We start from the raw sequence: 21,672 nt of genomic DNA, 5'->3' as shown, positions 1-21,672 counted from the left end.
TGCAGGCTTGGTGCTTTGCGGAAAATGAAGGTCCCTTCCCTGTCATGTTCTTAAACCAAATATCTGTTCATCCCTGACACTGCAAACAGAGTGCGAATAATTCTACTTTAAAAGTGCTCTAGTGGTCAGCCTTCTGGGATGTTGTGTGTTTTAATGACTTGTTGCCAGTCCTACACCCTTACCATCGATTTGCTATGGACGAGTATAGGTTATGTGATCACTGCAGACTGGTGATCGCTTGCTCATTGCCTGTATTTTTTTTCGGCTATCGAGAGGTTTCTGCTGTACCCTTTTCATGTGACATGAAACAACTGTGAAAAATATCTTCAGCTTCAGGGTGACCCACGGGCAGCAGTCGCCATTATCTGACAAACAGCTACTCCCTGCCGAGGCTGGAAGCTGATAAGCTGGTTACTGTGAATTGGAAGGAGTACCAAAGAACACGAGGGGGGAAAAAAAGGAGCAGTGGAGAGTGCCAAGAGAAAACTGCTTAGTTTGGCAGTTAGAATAAAAGTCACCAAAGAACATGAGACTGGTAGGATTAGCAGAAGTTTTCCTGTGGTCATATACAGATCCAGGAAATTATAAGAAGCAGGTAGGCTGTTTGCCATGAGTGGGAGGAAAATCTTATGGCATAAGGCACTTTAAGGCGGGGGGGGGGGGGGGGGGGAAGTAAAATTGTACAAGTGTTTCTTAACATTAGCTGTTCCAGTTGAGGGGGGTTGGTATTTGGATCAGAAGCTTTTACTTCTAGAGCTGCTGTTTCAAGTGCAGCCAGGTCAGTAGTGATGAAAGAGTGTTGCCATCCAATGGTTGTCCATGGCCTGTGTGTAATGAGTTAGTGGTCTCCAGGTGTTTCCAAATGGTCCTTTACACTGTCTAATGGCTCCCACCCATGTTGGCAAGCAGAGCACAGAAAGGCAGTGAAAAGTGGGCTGTTATGTCACCTCAGAGGGTGAGCTTTTCCTCCTCACACTGAGCCACTGCAGTGCGGAGGGTTTGTGCTCTGCTGCCCGTGCTGAGCTTGTTCCCTGCGTGCAGGGTATCTCTCTCTTCAGCTGACAACCCACCAGCTCCTAGCGGTTTTTGATAGAGTATGTGTTTTGTCTAGGGTTTGAGAGTTTTGTTCTGGATTATTAATCCTCTGCATTGGACTGGGAAGATCATACCTGCTTTAAGTAATAGCTTCACATTGATCTCTGTATTCAGGTCATTCTATGCTGCTGGAAAGTTGTCACGCCTGAACACAAGCAAGTTGCATGTTTGGTTCAGGGACACAATAGCAAAGCTCAGAACAGAGCCTGGGATTTCCTACATCTATGTCTGTCCCTTCCAGTATGAGAGAGAGAGCGTTTCAAAGTACAATACACAAGAAAACCTTCCAAACTTACAAGTGGTCTCTATTCTTCATGATGGCTGAAGAAAGCCAAATGTTAATTTCATTGTGTGTAGTGTATAAAAAGCATTTCAGTAGAAAACTGAGGTAATGAAAAGGGAAGTGAACAAGCACCTCAAAAAAGCATGGAGTTGATCATTATGAACACCTTAAACATGGAAAGCTTTAATATTATGTGCATGCTTGGTATTTATAACAATATTGTTTTTCCATACTCTTTCCTTCTACCTAAGATGGGCAACTTTTCCTTCTTTCACAGAGAAGCTAATGCTCTTTCCTAGCGGTCATTAAAAAATAATCAATTAACAGTAAGAATATTAATTTACTCTCACATCTGGGGTAGTCTTGAACTAGTCTGCTAGGAGGCAAAGAGTCACCTGTGGATATAGCTGTTGAAAACCTATGACTACAGGTCTCTCAAGCTGCTTCTTTTGTAGCACGTAAGAGGCAGACGATCAGGGTGTGTGTGGGAAGCAGGGCAACCAAAGTGCAAAAGTGCATAACTTAGGGAGATCTCATCAGAGGGAGGAGGGCTCTTGCATTTGCCTTCCGCATCCTGAAGGCAAAGCATCACGGTGGTGCTTAGGCAGCAGACCATGGAACCTAACTGGTTGCTCACACCGGTGAGTGAAGCCCGAGGGAAGCTACTGTGTAGTGTGACTGAAATAGGGACAAGAAGTGGCTGCCAGTGACATGAGGCTGATGCTCTGTCCATGAGGTTTGAAAGAGTTTGAAAGACTAATCAGTCTTGGTCTTTGGTGTTTCCCTTCGGCCGTCGATGTTGTGATTCAGAGGAGGAAGGAACTGAAGCGTGTGTAGGCACATCTGGGTGAGCTGTTCGTCCAGCTCAGGCCGGGTGACAGTCACACTGAGCGCACAGGAATGCAGGCTGGTGCACAGCTCTGCGCTGGCTGCCCGCCGTGTGGGTGCACCCCTCAAACCCTTGCCACCGTCCGAGATGGCTGGGTTACAGCCGGTCACATCTCTCTTCCTGCCCTGCTCTCCTGCCTCTGCAGTGGTGACTAATCTAGGAGGCAGCGTCGACCATCAGATACACCTTGCCAAGCTGATGGACTCAGGCATGTCTCTGGGAGAGAGCTGGTCTAGTGGACGGTACAGAGATAAAGCTGCATTACTGTACGTGTGCTGCAGGATAAAAATGCACTTGAACTTTGCCCCAGGACATCCACCACCAAGAACAAAGAATGAAATATGGGAACAAGTCAGGAGTTTGAAAACAATCTCTCTGGAAACATGATGAATACCAGTGGTTTCATTTATTCTACTTCAAGAACAAAGGTCCTTTTCTACTTTTAATTTCCCAGCAACGATTATTACCAGTTATTTTTCTTGTAGCTTTGACCACAGTTCGTGGAGGTTTTATTAAACATGTTTTTGAAAAGTGAGTCAAAATGCCATTCTTCTCTGACTCTCTTGTGACTCTCTCTTTCTTTTTTTTTTCTTTTTTTTTTTTTTTTTTTAATCCATGTGAAACTAGAGCATATTTCCAGGCAAAGATTTGGGGCCAGATAATACTCTCATGCTGGTGTTCATGGAATTATTCCAGTTTTGTACTCTTGTAATTGAAAGAAGTTTTGGCCTACGCTATTTCAGAAGACAATATATTTGTTTCAAATCCCTTGCCTTTACATGAAACTTTACATTCATTTGTAGAACCCTTGAATGCTGCATTTAACAGGCAATATGTCCTGCTGCAACTCCCGAATATTCCTCAAGTTGCTGGTTCTCTTGTGTTTGACTTGACCTTGACACAGCCAGGCAACCGAGTTTGAGTGCTCCCTTTGCTGGGTCTTTGGTAGCCTTCTGCAGTCGGCTTTTGTTTAGATCCCACGTGCGTGCTCCTGTAAGGCCCTGCTCTCCTACCCGTAGGGATTTCATATCCCAGAGTGTCTTATGTGAGGATACAGTTTATGACAGGATTAAATAGTTCTGGCATTTCTGGGATTGAATTTAGGAGCCATTGTTTTATATAGGCGGCTAGATGGGTGTAAAACGAGATAGATGCGTGAACCTTCAGGCTGGATAGTTTAGGCACAACAACCTGTTATCCTGCCGAACCTTACAAATACACAAGCGTGTACATGCAGACTGAGGGAGGCAATTTCAGTGACAAGCATATTGCTTTTGCCAGTTGCTATTCCAAATTCAAAGTGTGTATCAGTCAGGGTGCTTTTGTGTGCTTCAACTCCACTTCTGCTGCAGTAGCTACAGAAACCCAAAGTTTTACCTCACCAGGCAGAACAAGTGCCCTTTGTTACCTAGACAGATTACAGCTTTTTCTAAAGTCTGCTCTTCATAAAAGCCCAGCTTGAACAGTGGAAATTCTGACTTGCCTCAGATACTGAGGAGACTTTTATAGTTTCAAGTAGCTCCAGGGTTATATTTTAAAAGTTGAATTTCATCACATGTTTCAAGTTTGGTGGAAAAAAAAAAGGCATGATATTTTTAGCAGAAAAAAGTCCCTCCCACACCTTTTTTCTTAACAGATGTTTCATCTCAATCATATCCAAACCTCAAAGCACAAGTAGCAGTCAACCTTATTCTCCTGTGGAGAAAAAGATAAAATGTCATTTGTTTGGAAGAGTGTTTTTTTTTTGGTAACCGCAACTAGTTTGTGAGTAAAAGCAAATAATAAATGCAGCACTATGGGGTTGTGGAAATGAACCTGAAGCAACATTTGTGCTCTTGAAAGAGCTCGAGGTCCAGCTGCTCTTGTTAGATGGAAAGTCCCAACCCCCAACCTACCAAAAAAATAAAAATACCAGTAATCAGTTTTTTCTTGCTTTAGAAATCTGATCCAGAAATCCAGGTCTTTTCACCAGTAAAATATGTCATACAAAGTGCCCAACTTTGTACCGAAAAGGATTTAAAACTATAAAGGTAACAAAAAGAGAGGAAAGGAATAGTTGTAAAACAAAATATCCAGAAGTAAAAGAGCTGCTACCCGAGGAATTTTCACAGGGCTCCGGAGGAGCGGAGGGTTTTTGCTGTGCCCTGCAGCCGGGGCAGCGCGCTGGGCTCAGCACCAGCCAGCAGTGGCCGAGGGGAGCCAAGGCAGCCCTGAGCTCCATCCACAAGAGATTTATTTAGGAGGGAGTTGGAGTCCCTCTTAAGGATTTGGCAGCATGAAGTTGCAGTGTGGTGCTGCAGACCCTTGGTTTGTTACTTTAATGAGCCTCTACAGAGAGTGGAGCCATCCAGGTGTGGAAGGATATTCTTGGCAAAGCAGTATTCAGATGAAGACGGCTCCGTGTCCAGCTCCGTGCCCATGCAGGACCCTTGGGAGCCACGCTGGGCACCCACCCGCCTGCCCTGCAGTAGGGATTGCTGCCCAGATTGCAAGAAGCTGCATTTGAACAAAACTTCACAGTGGCCCTGTCCAGGAGGATATTGCAGGGTTTTCCACCAAAGGGGTAGCTCAAAGTGGGAAGCTGAATCTTGAGTTGCGAAACACATGGGGTCTCTAGGGCAGTAAGAAGGTCTGGCTTCTCCTGTAAGCACGCTCCAAACTGTCTCCTCTTCTGCATTGTGAGCAGTACGTAGCACAGTGGGCTTCCATCTCTGGTTGTGGTCTTTAGGCTGTACTATACTTACTAAAAACAGTGAGCAGTTACCTGTGTTTGCTCTGTGGGAGTCATTTCTTGTGGTGAGATCCTGTGTGCTCTCTAGACTTTAAATAAGGTTGTTCAAGCCTTGATGAATTTTATTTCTCTGCATGTTTTGCAGTATGTGATGTATCACCTCAGTACCATTCCTCACCCATGTATGAATATGAAAAGGGAAAGAGATGTATGCTTGTACATGCACGGGTATATGCTGGACTGTTGGTCACTGTATTGCTTTTTAGTTGTCCTCCATTCTCTCCCACCTCTCAGAGTAACATCTATGGCTCTGAGGATGGGAACACTGAACATGCTACTGAATATTAACTATGAGAGAGTTGTCAGACATGCAACTGATTCATCACAGCCCAAATAATGTTGCAGTACAGGTCCAAAACATTGCTCTCTATAAAAGGCCATCTTTGTGAGGGTCAGAGTGACATTCTTCCTCATGGGAAACAATTCTGATGAGATGAATATTACAGTTCATATACCTTTAGAAGCCCCGTTATCATAGCAAAGGTGGTGAAAACACGATTTTTCCATTGAACATCTAAGTTAGATGGGAGTGAGTTGATATCAAAGCCTACATTATTAATAACACTACCTACTCAGCCTTCATTTGAATAAAGGGTTATGTAGTGGCTGGGTTTTTTTCTTCTTTTTCTTCCCTTGTGAGTCTCAGGGGGAAAAAAATCCAAAGAGACAAAGAAAATCTCAGATAGAAAATCCTATGTGAACACGCAGATCTGCAACTTACACTGGTAAGGGATTTTTAAAAAGCAAAATTGTTAGCAGTTACTAACCAAAATCAGTGTACGGCCATCTTCAGAGAAGAGAGGTCTTTCTTCTTTTGCTTTAAGTCACAAATGATCAGTTGGTGTCCCCATCTGTCACTGTTCAGCAACAGAATTCAACGCTTTGCAGGCCCATTTAGAGCTCCAGGGACACATAATGCTGTTAGAAAGTGGTAAGTGGTCCATGTGACAATGACAGTTTTCACTTAAGTACTTACCCATGTTAAATGATACAGATAGTTACAGCAGATTGCGTTCTCTTAATGTGGCTTTTGATATGCTCACTGGTCAAACACAAATCTTGCTGCTACAGGTATCATCCGAACTATTCTGACCAAAGCTTATGGAGATTCTGCCCCCCCCTCCCCCCCCCTTTTTTTTAAGATAGGGGAGGGGAGGGAGAAATGATCTTCTTTGATCTCCGATGAGGAAGGGAAAAAAAAAGACTGTTCTGTTCAGGCTTTTGGCTAACACAACAAACAGTGTTTAAAATTTAACTTTGCTTAATTAATTAGTAATTCTGTTTAGTGCTGTCTGATCTTCATCCAAAAGGTATTTTGAAGTTTGAGAACTGAACATCAAAGTGTATTGGGTGAAGATGGTCAAGTAAGGCATTTAATCTGGCAGTTGCTGTTGATGAAATACAGCCAGTTGGGGAACTAATTGGAAAAGGGAATCATAATCTGGCAAAATTCAGCAAACTCCCTCCCTTCAGCAAACTCACTGCAGCGGGAGTGTGAGAAATCTAGGTTTAGTGTTTAAGCATGTATGAGTTACACCCTAGCTAGCAGAGAGAAACCGTATTGTCCTTTGTATCTGCATCTTTAGTGCAAATCTTTTTTTCCTAAGGAGATAGTAAAATTTTTTCCCCCAAAACCCAGCAGCCAAAAAAAAGGCGCCAGACCTAGATAGAAACCAGTGACTCTGTATCAAGACTTGGAAATACTTCTGCTTACATATGTCAAATTATTGGGGTTGGCAAAAGGAATTGAAGCTTTCAGGGAGGTGGTGTTGCACAGACCTGTAAGTTTGACTATTTTTTATTCAGGAGAGAAAATGTTGACTGAACATTTAAGTAAATTTCAGTTTAGCAATTCCCCAGTGTCCTAGCAGTGACTTGTCAGTTAGAATCATTATCTGATGCCTGAATGATTAACACATATTTTGGTTGTCTATTTTTGTTGGGTTTTTTTTGCAAACCATCACATGGTCTGACTCACTACCCCTCTGATCTGTGCCTAACTGTCTCCCCCTGCTCGGGTGCTGGCAATATGTCTTGTGACATCATGAATCTTTTTTTTTTTCCACTCCATGGTGTGCAATTCAACCTTTAATTTGTATTGTGACCATCAACAGGAAACGGTGAAATAGAAGAACGTGACTTCTCTCCATACTTCAGACTGAAGTACCCATCCCAGACTAGTACAAAGCACCACTAGTACGGCTCTTGCTAAATTGGTTTTGACTTGTCCCTCTGCACTTAAAATGGACAATTAATTTCCCTACAGTAAGTTTCAGAGAAGGCAGCTTGATCTTTGTTGTTTTGAAGGGTGTGTCTAATTCATCAGCTTCAGCTTTCAGCCAGAGAAAGTTGAATACACGCTTTTGGCACTGATCCAGGGCGAGCCTGTTTTTCTACACGCTTATTCTGGTGGCTGTGGAACAGGAATGTTACTCCCTTCCTGGTCCTGCTCTGCCTACGTTCATTTGCTACTGGAGAAGAGCACCCCTGCTTAAGCAAAGTTATCTCTATCGGGGATGTATTTCAATCAACTCTATGGAAAAAAAAAACAAAATGTGTGCTTAATGGGGGTGATATTTCTTAATCCATGGCCTCCAGGAGAACTTAAAAGTGAAATCTGAATGTGAATGCAAATGTTGATTAAAGGATGACTTCTCAATTTGGACTTTGAAACACAGTTATTATTGCTCTGGTTGTTGTCGTGCAGTCAGCAAAGAATGTCAGTTATGTTTGTCAAACCTGATTTGCAATGAAAAAAATGTTGACAGAACCAGATAATTTAGACATCAGAGACTTCAGGAAAAATAACAAAATTAATTCTCTTTCTGTCCCTTTGGTCCTCATAGTTTCTGACTTTAAGTTCTGTTGCGTCTGCTAGATCTGTAAATTGGAAGTGAAGCCCTTACCCTATTGACGTCAGTAGGAATTTACTGCTGAGCTTGGTTGGACCAGCTCTTTGACACTCAATTCTGCCAGTCAAATATTGCTACTGAAGTTCAATTTGAGCTGTTACAGAAGTGCTTATGACTTCATCTCTTTGTCTTCATATATCTATGCAATTTTTATTTTCCTTTTATCCTACTCCCCCATAAGTCTCAGGTTCTAGTGTGTGGCTTGTTGTTTTTCTCCATGTACAGATAATTCTGTCCCTTTGTTTCTAGTCGTAGTTTTAAAGAATTGATGTGGAATCTGGTCTATCCGACTTGAGGGGCAGGCTAATAATATTTCACTTCAAAGGGTTTGGTTTCATGTATGCCAGATGCTGACTTTCAGAGGTGGCATTTTTGTCAATTCTCCAATTTTACCTTTACTCTGCTTTCTCTCAAAAATTACACAGTAATGACCCTGATGTTGAGATAATGTCAATGTCCAGTCATAATTTATCACTGTGGAATTGCATAGCTTCTCCCATAGTTCTGCTCTCTGAGTTAAGACCCTGTGATCCATCACATACCTTTCAGAATGGCTGTCATCCCAAAGAGGCTCTGAAGTTGGTTATAGTTAGCCTGAGTTCTCCTAACTGCTGTGCAAATTTGGACTTGGTAGCTGTAACTTAGACCTGAACATTCATCAGAGTTGCATCCTTTTCTGTTTCTGGCCACAAGATCCTCTTAATCCATCTGACTAAAATGCTAAGTACAGTTGAAAAACAGAGTGAAACTGTCCTTACTTTGAGAAGGAAGACTGTTTATTAAAGAGCGTGGTGCTTTCCTTGAATGAGGCTTTGAGAAGTATGAAATGACAAGCCACCTGAGTGAGGGTGAAAGTTTAAACAGTCACTTTTCAACTGGATGGCAGCTCCATTTTGGCTCTCTGTTTTTTCCCCCTTATTCTCAGATGCAGGATGGAGGTCAGCGAAGAATGGTTTGGATGTCTGAAGCTTCGTATTGTATGCTTGTTCAATACACGCAGCACAGCAACCAGTTTTACCTCATTTCTGGGATTTTTTGGTGATTCCTAAGGAGCATTTGGAATTATTACCCCTTCTTTTTTTAGGAATGAATAAACCTCTGAGAAAAAAGACTTAATTCTTCAGGGATGAGTCTTAATACCTTTAAACTAGTGTTCATTCTCTTCTCTTCCTCCCCCGCCTCAATTACGAGCAATTGGGTGGTAGTAATTAACAATCTTAGAGAGAAACATCTGCTAGTACACTTAAGCCAGTCAGTTTGTTTTTCATGAAAGAATGGTATTTCACAATTTTTCCAAGTTAATATTTTTCCTTTATTGTCTTTCCAATTTCAAATATTGTCCAGACGCATTTTTATAGTGTCTTAAGGTTATAGAAGTGAATACAAGACCATTAATAATGAACAAGAAAAGAGAACATCATAAAGAAAACATATGCAGTATTTCAGTTCATGAAACATTCTGTAGGGAACATTGTTTTTGAGAGCATATGGTTATTCCCATGAGAAGCAATAAATATACTTTTTTTTTTTCCCCCTCCAGTTGTGGATTCCCACAACAAGGGTAGGTTTCTCTGTGTATTCGTCTATGTAGCGCATTCTCTTTGTCAGGACTTGTTATCTGAGTGGGGAGGTAAATAAGTATTTTTGCACAGATGATATATTGTATGTGGACCTATTTCTGATGGCCTAGACTTTGGAAACACAAGTCTATTAATTCTCCGCGCTCCTTTGAGATAGCTATCTTGTCTGGTCTAGTTTAATATCATTGGCAGAGCTGAAAGGAAGTTCACATTGTGAATATATCTGAACCTTGGCATGCGGCTCACTGGTGGATCTCTGTTTATAGGCTGCCAGTTTTAACTGTCCCAAGCAGACATTCTTATTTTATTTATAAGTAGCTTCAGCATGTGTTTGTATCCTTCATGAAATTGAGCGCGTGTCAATAGTCAAAACTAAGTATAGAAACAAGATACCAAACCACTTGTACTTCTCTTCTCAGACAAAACAGTCTCACTCCAGCATGTATTTTTAAATGTTTGTTGGCTTTGGATAAGGCACACGAGGATATATGCACAGACACATTATTTGATCACTCGTAAATATTATTTTAATACCTCCGTATTCCCCTTTAAAGTTTCCCCGATTAGATTTTATTTTTCTTTGCTGAATGAAACTTGACATCAGGATGAGATCACCAGATTTCCCCATTTCATCTGGGCTCCAAAACGAGGAACTGATTTCAAAGGATAATTCCCCAGAGCAGCAAGGCCAATGAGTTCTTCAGATCAAAGGTCAGCGAAGCTCAAAGAGGATAATTTCTGGCATACGGTATTTAAACTCTCTCAAGGAGTGTACTGCAAGATGTATCCCCTCCTTCCCCAATAGTTGAACTCTTGTTTTTCGAGAAGACTAATTTGTCAGAGCACATTTTTTCCTCTGTTACATAAATTATACATTAAAGTGAAAGCTTCCTATCTGAACACACAAACTCTACATCCAGAAAGGTTATTAGACGTGCCAGTGGAAGGGCTGTTCCTGACACCAGAAGGTAACTCCCTGCCGTTCCTCTCAGCGGCACCATGTGGGCTGGGGAGTTCTGGTGCTCCTTTGCACATAGAATGGTGTGGGTTGGAAGGGACCTTAAAGATCACCTAGTTCCAACCCCCTGCCATGGGAGCAGGCAGCGGGATGCTTTCAGCACAGTGCGAGAGCACGGTGGTGGCTGGGAGAGAATGCTCTGTAACACACTTAATTTTTACAGAAAAACTCAAAAAGAGCACTGGGGCAGGGAGTAGTCACCTTGTGCAGGATCTGCTCCTCAGTGCTCTCAGCCTAATGTTGTTTGCCATGCCAGTGTCATTTGGGATGCTGCCCCTTAACAGATAAAAGACCACTTAGAAGTCTTTTGGCCATTATGTACCTTTATACATTTAAAAGCATGTGTGATAACAAGGGGGGATTTCTTTTTCAATTGGTTGTCCACCGTTCCAACGAAGCGAGGGGTCATACCAGCCCAGCTTTCATTTATTTCATGTTTCCTAGAGTGAGATCGCGAGGGATTGCAAAAGCCCCTCATACAAATGTTTCTATCAGCTTAGTTAGAACTGTTCCTGGGAGAAACTCATCACTGGTACAAATGAGCCACTGAAAATCTAGCGGCATATTTAATAGTTATGAAGAGCCATTGTCAGTGTAACTGTCCTTGTTATGAAGGCCCTCATTACCTTTTCATTTCTTGGTGATTATAGAATGAAACAACAAGGCTGGACTAAGGTAGACCACCAAATGTTGACTTTTGTTTTACGGAGGGCTTTCTGCGGCCTTAGCTTTCAAATTCCAGGAATATGGAGTTGTATTTATGGACAAAGGGGGAGTATAAAGCAAATGGCCCTTCTTCAGATATACTTCAGATTTCTCTATTGTAAGTAGTATTTATTTTTATATGTGCCTTCATTATGATAAACACTATACAAAAACCTCCTAATAAGCAGTCCCTGCTCATCTGATAACACCAGATTAAAAGGACAAGGGAAGAAACTGCTGTGAAGTGAGGTTTCTCTTCCTTCAGCTGACCTTCCTGCTTAGCCTGTGTTTAGTGTAGGGAATCCTAATGTGGCTTGGAGTAGAAATCAAAGTGTATCAGTGTGTGAGTATGTGTCTAATAAACTCCATGCCTGCTTGCATTTGTACAATGCAAATTACATGTGCGTGTTGGGAACCGCGTGTTAGTATAACATCAAAACTGCAAATAAGCAACAAAGTCAGCAAATTCCAAAGGTTAGGATTTCTACCTCATTCCCCCTTCTTTCCTGCACATCCAGAATCTTTTCTAGTATACCACAATTTTGAAAACCAAAAAAAAGAAGAAAGACAGTAGTGTTAAATTTGAACAAAGAAGTAACACTAGAAAATGTGTTGTACTGCACTGTAGTAATGGGAATATTGCGGCAGAAATCTTAGTTTTTGGAGTTTCTGAGAGTATAAAGCTATGGTAAGGGTAGGTTTTTTTATTTTTTAGCTAACTGTCCAATTTTAAATGTTAAAGAAAATACTGAAAGATGGCTAATACAATATCTTAATTTCTAGCATGTTAGTGAGTTGCTTTCCTGGGAGAACGTTTGGGAGGCACCTCAGTAGTGCCGAACAACAGGAGAGCTACAGAGTAAACCCAGTTTGAAATGGGTCATCCTGAACTGGAGAGGATCAGGTCTCCTTTTTTTGTGAGGAATCTGACTTTGTCGAAGTGGCACTTACGTGAGATATTACTTACAAGGGCATCCCCAAGAAATGGTTCCTACATAGCATTAGGATAAAGGCTTTGGGTAAATGCAAATGCTGCAGTGCAAGAGAACAAATGCTGACGTTAAGACCCACAATCTCGCAATATCTTCTATTTTTTGGGGAATAGTCAGGATTACTGCTATGTTTAATGAAGTGTGAGTATAACATTATTGGCAGAGGTATGTGGATGTATAAAAATTCATATCTAAAACATTTGAGGGTAGGGTTAAAAAATCTGTATGTTTTCACAATGAATATAGGATTCATTTTCTTCAGATAGAGGGTTACATCATGTGCAAGCCTGAGTGCCTCTGCAGGAGCCAAAGGCACAGCTATTAAGTTCATGGGCATTTGTCTTTTAATCCACAGGAGAAGTATATCTATCTTTTTGTTCCATATCTGGTGCATGTTATGATATGTTGTGATATGTATCTGATAGATGTTAATATTGATTCTCTTTATGAGTGCTAATGAATTATGCAAGTGCAAATGTTTTAACTTGAAACTTAGGTAAAATATACTTTTTTATACATACTTGAAAAAATGCAGCTTAACCTTTTTGGCGGGTAGCTTTACCTTTTTAGAAGGCAGTAATGTTTGTGTGTATTTGAAGAAGGAAATTGAAACAGAATGAGGACTTCTGCTTCCTTACTTCACTGCTGGTGAATGCAGTGTGTTTTTGCAATATGTCACAAACTTTCAATATGTTGCAAAATTATTCAACTTATTTACAGTAACAGTTCTGCTGATTTATATTCTCATAATACTGTGTTTGAACTTCCTGTGACTAGTGATGTTTGTAGGAGAGGCTGTGTACCAAAAGCTGTTGGTAGATTGTCTGCAGAAATTATCCCAGATGTGTAGTGAACACAAAAGCAAATCAAGTATAATGATCCTCTCATTCAAGTTTGCTGAAATCAATTTCACCCTAAAAATAAAGACAGATTTGCAAATATGAGACTGCTTTGACATTTCCTTATGAGCGTTTTTTCTTAAATATATTTTTCGCAGTGGCTTTGCCTCCAGAGAAGACAGATGGAGTTTGCAGTGGAGATGAAAAGAAAGCAGAAAAAGAAAGTGACACACGCACAGGTTCCAAGAAGCAACTGAAATTTGAAGTAAGTCCTTTATATTTTAAAGTTTCACTGTACTGACATAATTATGGTAGAAAAATAACCTATGGACCAAATAGTGTCCGCTGATGCAGGTATATAGCTCCCGACAATTGTAATGGGTACAGGCGGGAGCAGAATTGTCAAGTCAGTGTCTGACTATTGGTGCTCCTTATGAGGTGATTAGTGAGATTTATTTCCAGGTTTGGAGAGGATCAAATGATGATCATTCCTCTGTAGGACACGAAATGTACAGTAGGAGGAGGCATTTGATTTAACCCTTTATCTATGATTCTTTCATTAGCAATTTATTATGCCAGCTATCACGTTATCAAATCTTTAGATGGACTTTCATGGACTATTGCACTTGGTTAAATCTGACTGGTGTAAAAGATGTTTGTGAAAGCTTCCATAACCATCCGTCTTCTCTGCCTGGGCCTCCAAAGTGAAATAGCCCTGACCTGCTACAGGGGAAATCCATGCGATCACATGTCAGGAGGGGAAGGATCCTGGAGGGCAATGAGTCTGATGGTCTATTTCCTTCTAGACTTACAAACATCATAAAACTGCCAGACATTGTGTGTAGTTGGCAGGTTTTGTTTATGTAGGGAGTGATTTAATAAATATGAGTATTGAAACATGCTGTCATCCAGCTAGAGGGTTGTCCGTCTTGGTGAGGAGGAAGATACTCTGGTACTGGCAAGAAACAGCACGAATTTTCATCTCTCTGCACTCCAGCAGATGTGGCAAACTTCTGCCTTTCAGTGCTGTCAGCTTGTCACAGTAATGAGCTTTTCGTTCCTCAATTGTTATTTAAAAGACCATGCAGCCACCTTGCAGCATGGCTCCAGTGTTCGTTTCCTTCTCTCGAGCGGATTTAGTAGTCTAGTATGATTTATTTTTTACAGTTTTAGGGCTGATTAAAAGGAGGTAGCTTTCCCATAGGCAGTTCAGGTGTTGCTAGGTGCTTGCGTGCCTTCTGGGGGGAGGTGACTTTTCCTGTCTTTTCACAGCGATACCTCTTTTTTCTAGGCATATTTTATATTCTACCTTGAGTAGCAGACGCTTGCAGACAGGAAAGGGATGATAAATTGCAATTAACAGTGCCTTGATATTTGAACGTTGGAGGACACCTGTCAACATGGTTGGTGCCAGAGTAGCTGGAACTCTACCGTACCAGCAAAGTCTGTGTTTGTTCCCAAGTAGTTCTTGGCATGCCATAAAGGTTAGCACTTGGTACTAGGCTCCGTGACTAATGCAGGGAAGGTTGCCATGGCTCTTAACTAAGCAGAGCACATCCTCACATAAAGATGTTATGTTAGGCAATGTGGGACAGGGAGGTATTAATATGTGGCAAGAAACCAAGTATTGATATTTTTCCCCTTGTTCTACAAATGAAAGTTTTCCAGCTATGTAAGCTAGGAGCTAAGAGATTGGTAAACGTTTCAAAGGTATAAAAGAATCAGAAATGCAAGTGTTGAGACATGAGGTCTAAATCTGAGGTGGATGTGATTTGGCTTTTAAGGTGCCGGGAATGTTTATGTAACGTGAGACTGTGTTTCCACAGTAGAGTGTGGGGCGCTTGGCAGCTCTCTGCCAGGCTTGCTGCAACGGGGAGCAGCCTGCCTTTGAACTCAGCAGGGGACAGGGGGACCGGGAACTGCTGTAGGGAATTGGTTTCAAGTCAGAAGATCAACCAGGTATTTTGAGCTCTATCATGCCGAAGCTATTTGGAGCTGTTTATTTTACTTGCGTACAGTGGCTTTCATTTTAATTGCACTGTAACTCTTCTGGTTTGCCTTGTTGTGGCTCTGGATAATTTTGATTGCGCAGGTCTTGAGAGAAAGCAAACGATTTGCACCCAGGTGACTGGAGTCAGTCAAAGTGCAGCCTTTGTTCTTGACTGAAGTCTTGGGTTTGGTTTGAGAATTTTTTTTCCCTATAACAAATTGATTCTTTCAGGCTTTCCACAGATCGCACTCTCACTAACAAAAGTGCAGGTAAAATAAGGACCAGGCAGTGCTCCCAGGTCGTTCTTACCTGCCAGTTCCTAGGCGGGTTCCATGTCGGGAGCTTCGGTGTCGTGATGCTGTACTGCACTAATTCTGACAACCTTTGGGTATCAAATATCTGTGTCAAGGACAGGTCGCGCTGGTGGGGATTTGTGCCATATGTCCGCTTTGTATTAATGACTCCTCCTGGCACTGTGGTGTACCGCCTCGTTCTGTCACTCTATTTCTGTTATCTTTCTCTTCCTGAGTTAAGCAGAGTTTTCTTTCTCACTTTTTAGTGGGAAATTTTATTATATTTCAAGAGCTTCAGGCAGTAGTTTCCTTGTACCTTCCTGTACGTGTTTTCTACAACGAAGTAGAAAGCATCTTGCAGATTCCCCGAAGTCTAGCCCAAGGGAGTCAGCATTATCTTGTGATTGTGATGAGACTCCTTCAGTGTGGTGGACAGAGGCCTCCCCGGGACGTATCCTGAAAGCTTCCTCCTGCCAGGGAGGGAGGAAGGAAGGAAGGAAGCAAGCAACCTCCTTCCATGGAGAGTCTGCTCTGCAAACAGGCCTTTTGCTTTAGGTAATCAGCTGCTCTTTGCATGTTTCTTAGGAATTGCAATGTGATGTGTCTGTAGAGGAAGATAACAGGCAAGAATGGACCTTCACACTGTATGACTTTGATAACAACGGAAGAGTCACACGTGAGGTAAGCAAAGTACAGCTGCCCCTTTGTGTGCAGCGTTTGCTAACAAGAGAAGTGTTTTATAACAGGAACATTTTTTTCTTCTGTGAAATAGAGGTGTCCTGCCAACTTAAACAGCAGTTTCCATGGACCCTTCCCTCCTAGAAACAATCCCACCAGCAGTTTACTGTTTTCAGATGTACTGTACCACTTCTTAAGCTGGTTGTTGTTTAATATCTGGGATTAGCCTTTAAAAAATAGTAATGGCATTTGAGGAGGAAAAATGTCTGAAACAACCGAACAACTAAACACATTGTCAAAATAAACCCCTGCAAATGTATATTGTTCTGGCTTCTATCCTGCTTCTTAGAGTTAAGCTAACAAAATAGCAAGGTTGCTTTCTGACATTCTTTCCAGTAGGACTAACTATACTGTTCTGTTGTTTTCATAAATATTAGGCTGATCTCTGCCTGCTCCCTCCAAGTATAAATAAGATTGATAATACTTGCTGGATGACCATAGTGAATGGCTGTCAAAGCATACCTGTGTGTATTTTTTATTATCGGGATGTCTTCAAGTCATATTTCCTGTGCGAATAAGAAGCCAAATAAGAGGATGTCTAGATTAGAATACAGTCCTTTTTCAGAATTATTTCTATCCAGATTGAATGATAGTTCTTCTAGAAGAATGTCTTTTACTGAGATTTACTGCAATGTGCTGTCATTGATTTTTGTGTGTGGTGTGTTTTCTGGCTCCCATGTCTTCAGATAATCAGCTGAACATTGACAGTTTTTGTCTCTCTTGACTCTTACACTGGTGTCTGTGGAAATTACTAAGAACTGACTGAAAGGAATAGGGTAAATACCAAAAGTATAGTGGCCTTAGACACCAAATGAGGGCAGAAATTTTTCCTAGAAGACTGAAGCAAATATCTTTTGCCATTTATGAACAAATTGCCAAGTGTGGTGGTTTTTCAGGGTTTTTAACATGTATGTGAACATCATTACTAGGCTTTTTTCATTGTCTCTACTCTGATAGCGCTTTGAGTAGTCAAAAGAAATCTGTGCCCCTCATGCAAGAGAATAAGCAGATGAAAAGTTACAGGCCAGGTCCAGAGTTTCAAATGGGAAGATGAGATATATAGAGAGGGCAAGGAGAATGGGGGGTGGGGAAGTAGTGTTGTATTTGTTAATGTATGGGGAACAGAGACCAGAAAAATGAAATAACTTGCCTGAAGTCTCACAAGAACCTAGTGGCAGATTGAACCCAGATCGTTGGAGACCCAAGGCTAAGTCTTCATTACAAGATTATCGTGACTCTCAAAGAATAGGGGAAAAACACACAAAACCCGAACCCACACACATGGGTGTCCTTTACATTCAGGCATGGAATTCCCATTAATGTCAGTGGGAGTTCCATGTGCTGAACATAACGAGAATATGCTTTTAAGTATGTATACAATAATTATTTGTGATTATGTGGTACACCAAAGAGCTTAATTTGACTGTACTTAGAGAATATGTTACAGCCAAAGTCTACCTCTCCCTGCTACAAGAGCAGACTGCAGCTTAACTGAAACCAAATCTGTGCAGGGATTGAAAATTATACTGCTCTGAGGTCTGGAGGTTGCTATATTCAGGCTTGAACCTGTGCCAAAAAAAATTCTTTTAACCAAGGGACCAAATAGGTTGATAATTTTCAGCTCTTTGCATGTGACCAAAGATAGAAACAAGTAGTATGCACCATTGCAGAGTTTCCCAGTTATGTTACACACTTCTTTCGCAAGCTGTTCCAGTGCCATTTGTACAATCTGTCTTGTTGGTTGTCTTCTGCTGAATGCAGATGCAATTTAAGAGTTGTTTATGCAAGAATGACTAATGATAACAGCTCATAGATCATCTTGGCTACAAAAGAGGAATTTCAGTCTCTTCACATGACACAGAATTTCTTATTCTATTGGCCCCTGGGAGACTGGTGTTCAACTTAATGGGCTTGATAGTGTCATTTGTTAAGCCGCTCTTCTCCTGATCCAAGCAAAGGGCGTAATGATGGTGAATGTTAAACGTGTGAATAGTTTCAATTAAAATGAATAGAACACATGCTTTGAGTTAAAAGTAAGTGAAGCACATTGCTGGATCAGGGACAGAACGGGCAGTCTAAGGAAGAGGGCTGATCTCTACCAGTGCCATTTAGTGAGCTGATGAAAATGCTTTCAGAACCGGTCAGCTTTTCTAAACAAAGGTCCGGTGTTCTTGTGAGAAAAGCTTAGCGTGGACTTTTCGCCTTCTTTGAAAATTTCACTTTAATGTCTCCTGGATTTATAGCCGGATTTAACAGAGAGATGAAATTTCTTAAGTCAGATTTCTATCTGTAGACCTTGAGGTACTTTACAAAAAGAAGTCAGCCTTATCATTCTTGTTTTTCATGTTGGAAAAGTGAGACGCTGGAAGAGGAAGTGACTTGCCCACCCACATTCATTTCATTTGATTCAAAGTCATTGTGTTTAAAACAATGGACTTCATGTCCAGAGAGTGTCCAAAGGAATACGCAGTGTTAAATAAGTTTCTAAGAGACATGTAGGTGGGGTGCAATTTTACAAGCGGACTAAATGTTTTTTTCATTAGAATGTTTGAAAATTGTAAATAAGATATGGATTTAGTTACTGGATAAAATATCCCTTGGATTTCACACAATGACAGATCACTGCAAGAGCATTCAAATTCCATCTTGGTGAAATTTTTTCTGGATCTTAACAACATCTTCAGAACTTAATAGTGCTTTGATTTCTTCCTAGAGTCTGTATGACTTATTCCGTAGTCCTTATAATTAGAAATTCAGATCTAGTCATGCTTCTTGAAGAGATACACCCATTATGAAAGCATAATTATTGGGATAGCAAATTATAAAATTAGCGTTACTGTGTGTTATTGAACTACTGCTTTTTCTGTCATAGAAGACGACCATTTTTCAGTCCTTTTGGTGTAGTGGGAGATAACTTTTCCTGCTCTAATATGTATATTACAAAACTTGGCTAATAATGTTTCCCTTCATTCCACAAGCCATAAGAGGACAATTCATTATGTACTACAGGCCTTTTAGAACTGACAGCTGCACTGTAATTATCTTCACACGAATATTTGTAATCAGACTTGAAACTTGGATAATTGAACTAATGTGTTTTGATCCGTGAGGTTTTATATTGAGCTCTCTGAATGTAATTATACTTCATAAACACTAGCTTGCTTTTTTTTTTTTTTTTTGCAATCAGCTCTTTCTTGGAAAATTGGGTTTCTTTGGTGAGAGACTGCACAGGAATAAGCACAGAAGGAAGTTGCTTGTCAGGAGTTAAAAAAGGGAATTTCTTCTAGACTAGTTGTTCAGTAGATAGCAAGTGAAGCTCCTTTCAGGTTCCAAATAAGAATGATTCAAAAACGTATGTGATCAAACAAAGGTGATGTTGCAATAAAAACATCCTGCTGTATGTAAAAATCAGACTACAAACAAAGTACAAATAAGACATTTGTACTTTTCTTTTTCTGAGGGAAAGGTAATGAACTGATATTGACATTTCTCTTCATGCATTTTTAATGCTAAAAATGTTCTTTGTATCTTACATTAAATACCCAATTTTTCCTCTTACGTTTCCTTTCTTTTTTTTTTTTTCTTTCCCTTTTTAGTTATTTTTGCTCATATCCTCTGTAATGGATGAAAAGGTTTGAGGTTATTTCTGTATTCAGAAGTCAGCACCAAATCTTTGTCTTGGGGAAGGATACTGGCTTTTCTGGGGCTACTGTTCATCAGCCTGACCCTTATCTTGAAATTTGCTGTTTTTTCGTGTGTTTGTTAACGTTGTATGAACTCATGATATAGAAGCAGCAATGCAACCAACAGACAGAGGAGTAATGTCTGTCTGTATCAGAGGAGACATCATTTCGGCCATTAGATTTGGTGCCTTTATGCCAGAGAGAAATATTAAGAGAAAATCTGACTTTCTCTTTTAGTTTTGAGGGAAGCCAAAAACATGCCTCTTAGACAAGTTACAAAGAATCATACTGAATGTTTTCTTTCAGTGTTATTACGCTCAGTGGGGTTGGTTGTGGTGGTGGTGGTGTTGTTGTGTTGTTTGAGATTTGTTTGTTTTGCGGGTTTTCTTTATTTTTTTTTTTTTATTTTTGTGCAAATGTCTCATTTTGGGAAATTAATTCCACTGGAAAAGCCTCTTAGTTTCCTTTACAGAATCTCTAATTTGCTAACTAGTCCTATGATGATAAGCTATGCTAACACTGGAAAAAATAGGGTCATCCCTTTACCACTAATGATCCTTAGAAGTATATAATTAATACCTGGAATAGGAACTTTCTCAGTCACATGAGTTCTGTAAAGAATGAAGAATGCTTCAGTGCCATTTGCTCTTGTTCTTTTTTGCAGACCCATTAGTTTCTCTGAATGTTTTAAATTCCTGCTAATCTCCTACTGGAGATCTCTAAAGTATTCTGCGGATGCGTGTGTGAGTGCAGCACACGTGTGTGGCCTTCACTGTTTGCTTTTTAGTATTTCTAATGCAAGTATTTCTGGCAATTTATTAAAGTTGCTCTTTTTAATATACTTTGTTGTATTAGCTGCTTGACAAAATAGGATGTGAAAAACATAGAGATTAACACTGTTAAATCCTTCAGCCCTGGAAAAACCAACTGTAGCGTTCAATAAGCAAGGCACAAATCTGGGTATGGCATGTGCTGGCTGTTTGGATACTACCCAGGAAGCATTTGTTTTCCCCTTTGAGGAAAAATATCATAGTTTCAGGTTTTTTTCTTGATTAAACTAGCTATCCCAGCAGAAATTCTGCACACTAGAAGCCCTTCAGAAGTTAGGCAGATTCATGCAGGCTACTTCCCCTCTTAATATAATCCCTTTGCTACAAAGGAGAGAAAGGAGAGAAATTTATTTTTATTTTATTTTATTTTATTTTATTTTACTTTATTTTATTTTATTTTACTTTATTTTATTTTATTTTATTCTATTCTATTTTATTTTATTCTATTCTATTTTATTTTATTTTTTATATTTCTAATTTCTCTTTACCCATTTAATATAGTAATTTAAAAATCCACAATGATTTTTAACTAGAAATGGTTTAAAAGTACATTTTGTTTAAAAAAACCCAAGCAAATCATATTTTTGGAAAAAGGGGAAGCACTGAAAAATCTGTTATTGTATATTTTTCATGTAAAAAGGGAGGAAGTTAGAGAAATGTGGGATGAAGTGTGGGGGGGAATGTACGGGAAGTGCCAAGCAGTCTTAAGCAAAGCAGTTGGTAAATTATGTGACTTACAAAAATCCTAATCCATTGTGCAGAAAAGTTAGATTTTTGGTAGGTGGTCTCTGAGACATGCTGTGCTGGCTGGTGTACCAGAAGAGAGGAAAGTGGAACTAGCTTTTATTCTTGATCTTTGATGCTAAATTTCTTGAGGACAGTGAAATGCAGAAGCTGGTGTGTAGAAGGTGAAGCTGTGTCAATGGTTTTAGGCAGTTCTTTAAGGATTTTAAATGCAGAAAATGTTCCGTGGGACAGCTTTCAAGGGGAACATAAATTGCTTCAGTCTCCTGGCAGGCTACGGGAAGACAAAA

The 21,672-nt window shown here is 40.4% G+C and overlaps 1 protein-coding gene across 2 annotated transcripts in view; it reads left to right on the top strand.

Annotated features, from left to right (window-relative positions):
• The window catches only part of NKD1 (NKD inhibitor of WNT signaling pathway 1), a 106,908-nt gene that overhangs the window by 74,727 nt on the left and 10,509 nt on the right, over positions 1-21,672 (top strand). The window contains exons 5-6 of one of the 2 annotated variants that reach the window (XM_063334381.1): positions 13,263-13,369; positions 15,973-16,068. In XM_063334381.1, the coding sequence (XP_063190451.1) occupies positions 13,263-13,369; positions 15,973-16,068 (203 nt within the window). The remainder of the gene's footprint in view (positions 1-13,262; positions 13,370-15,972; positions 16,069-21,672) is intronic. The other variant, XM_063334382.1, reaches the window with a different exon arrangement.

The sequence above is a fragment of the Chroicocephalus ridibundus genome, chromosome 4 (genome assembly GCF_963924245.1).
Source record: "Chroicocephalus ridibundus chromosome 4, bChrRid1.1, whole genome shotgun sequence".
In the NCBI taxonomy this organism is placed as follows: domain Eukaryota; kingdom Metazoa; phylum Chordata; class Aves; order Charadriiformes; family Laridae; genus Chroicocephalus; species Chroicocephalus ridibundus.
The sequence above is the reverse complement of the archived record's forward strand: the minus strand, read 5'-3'. Positions and strand labels throughout refer to the sequence as shown.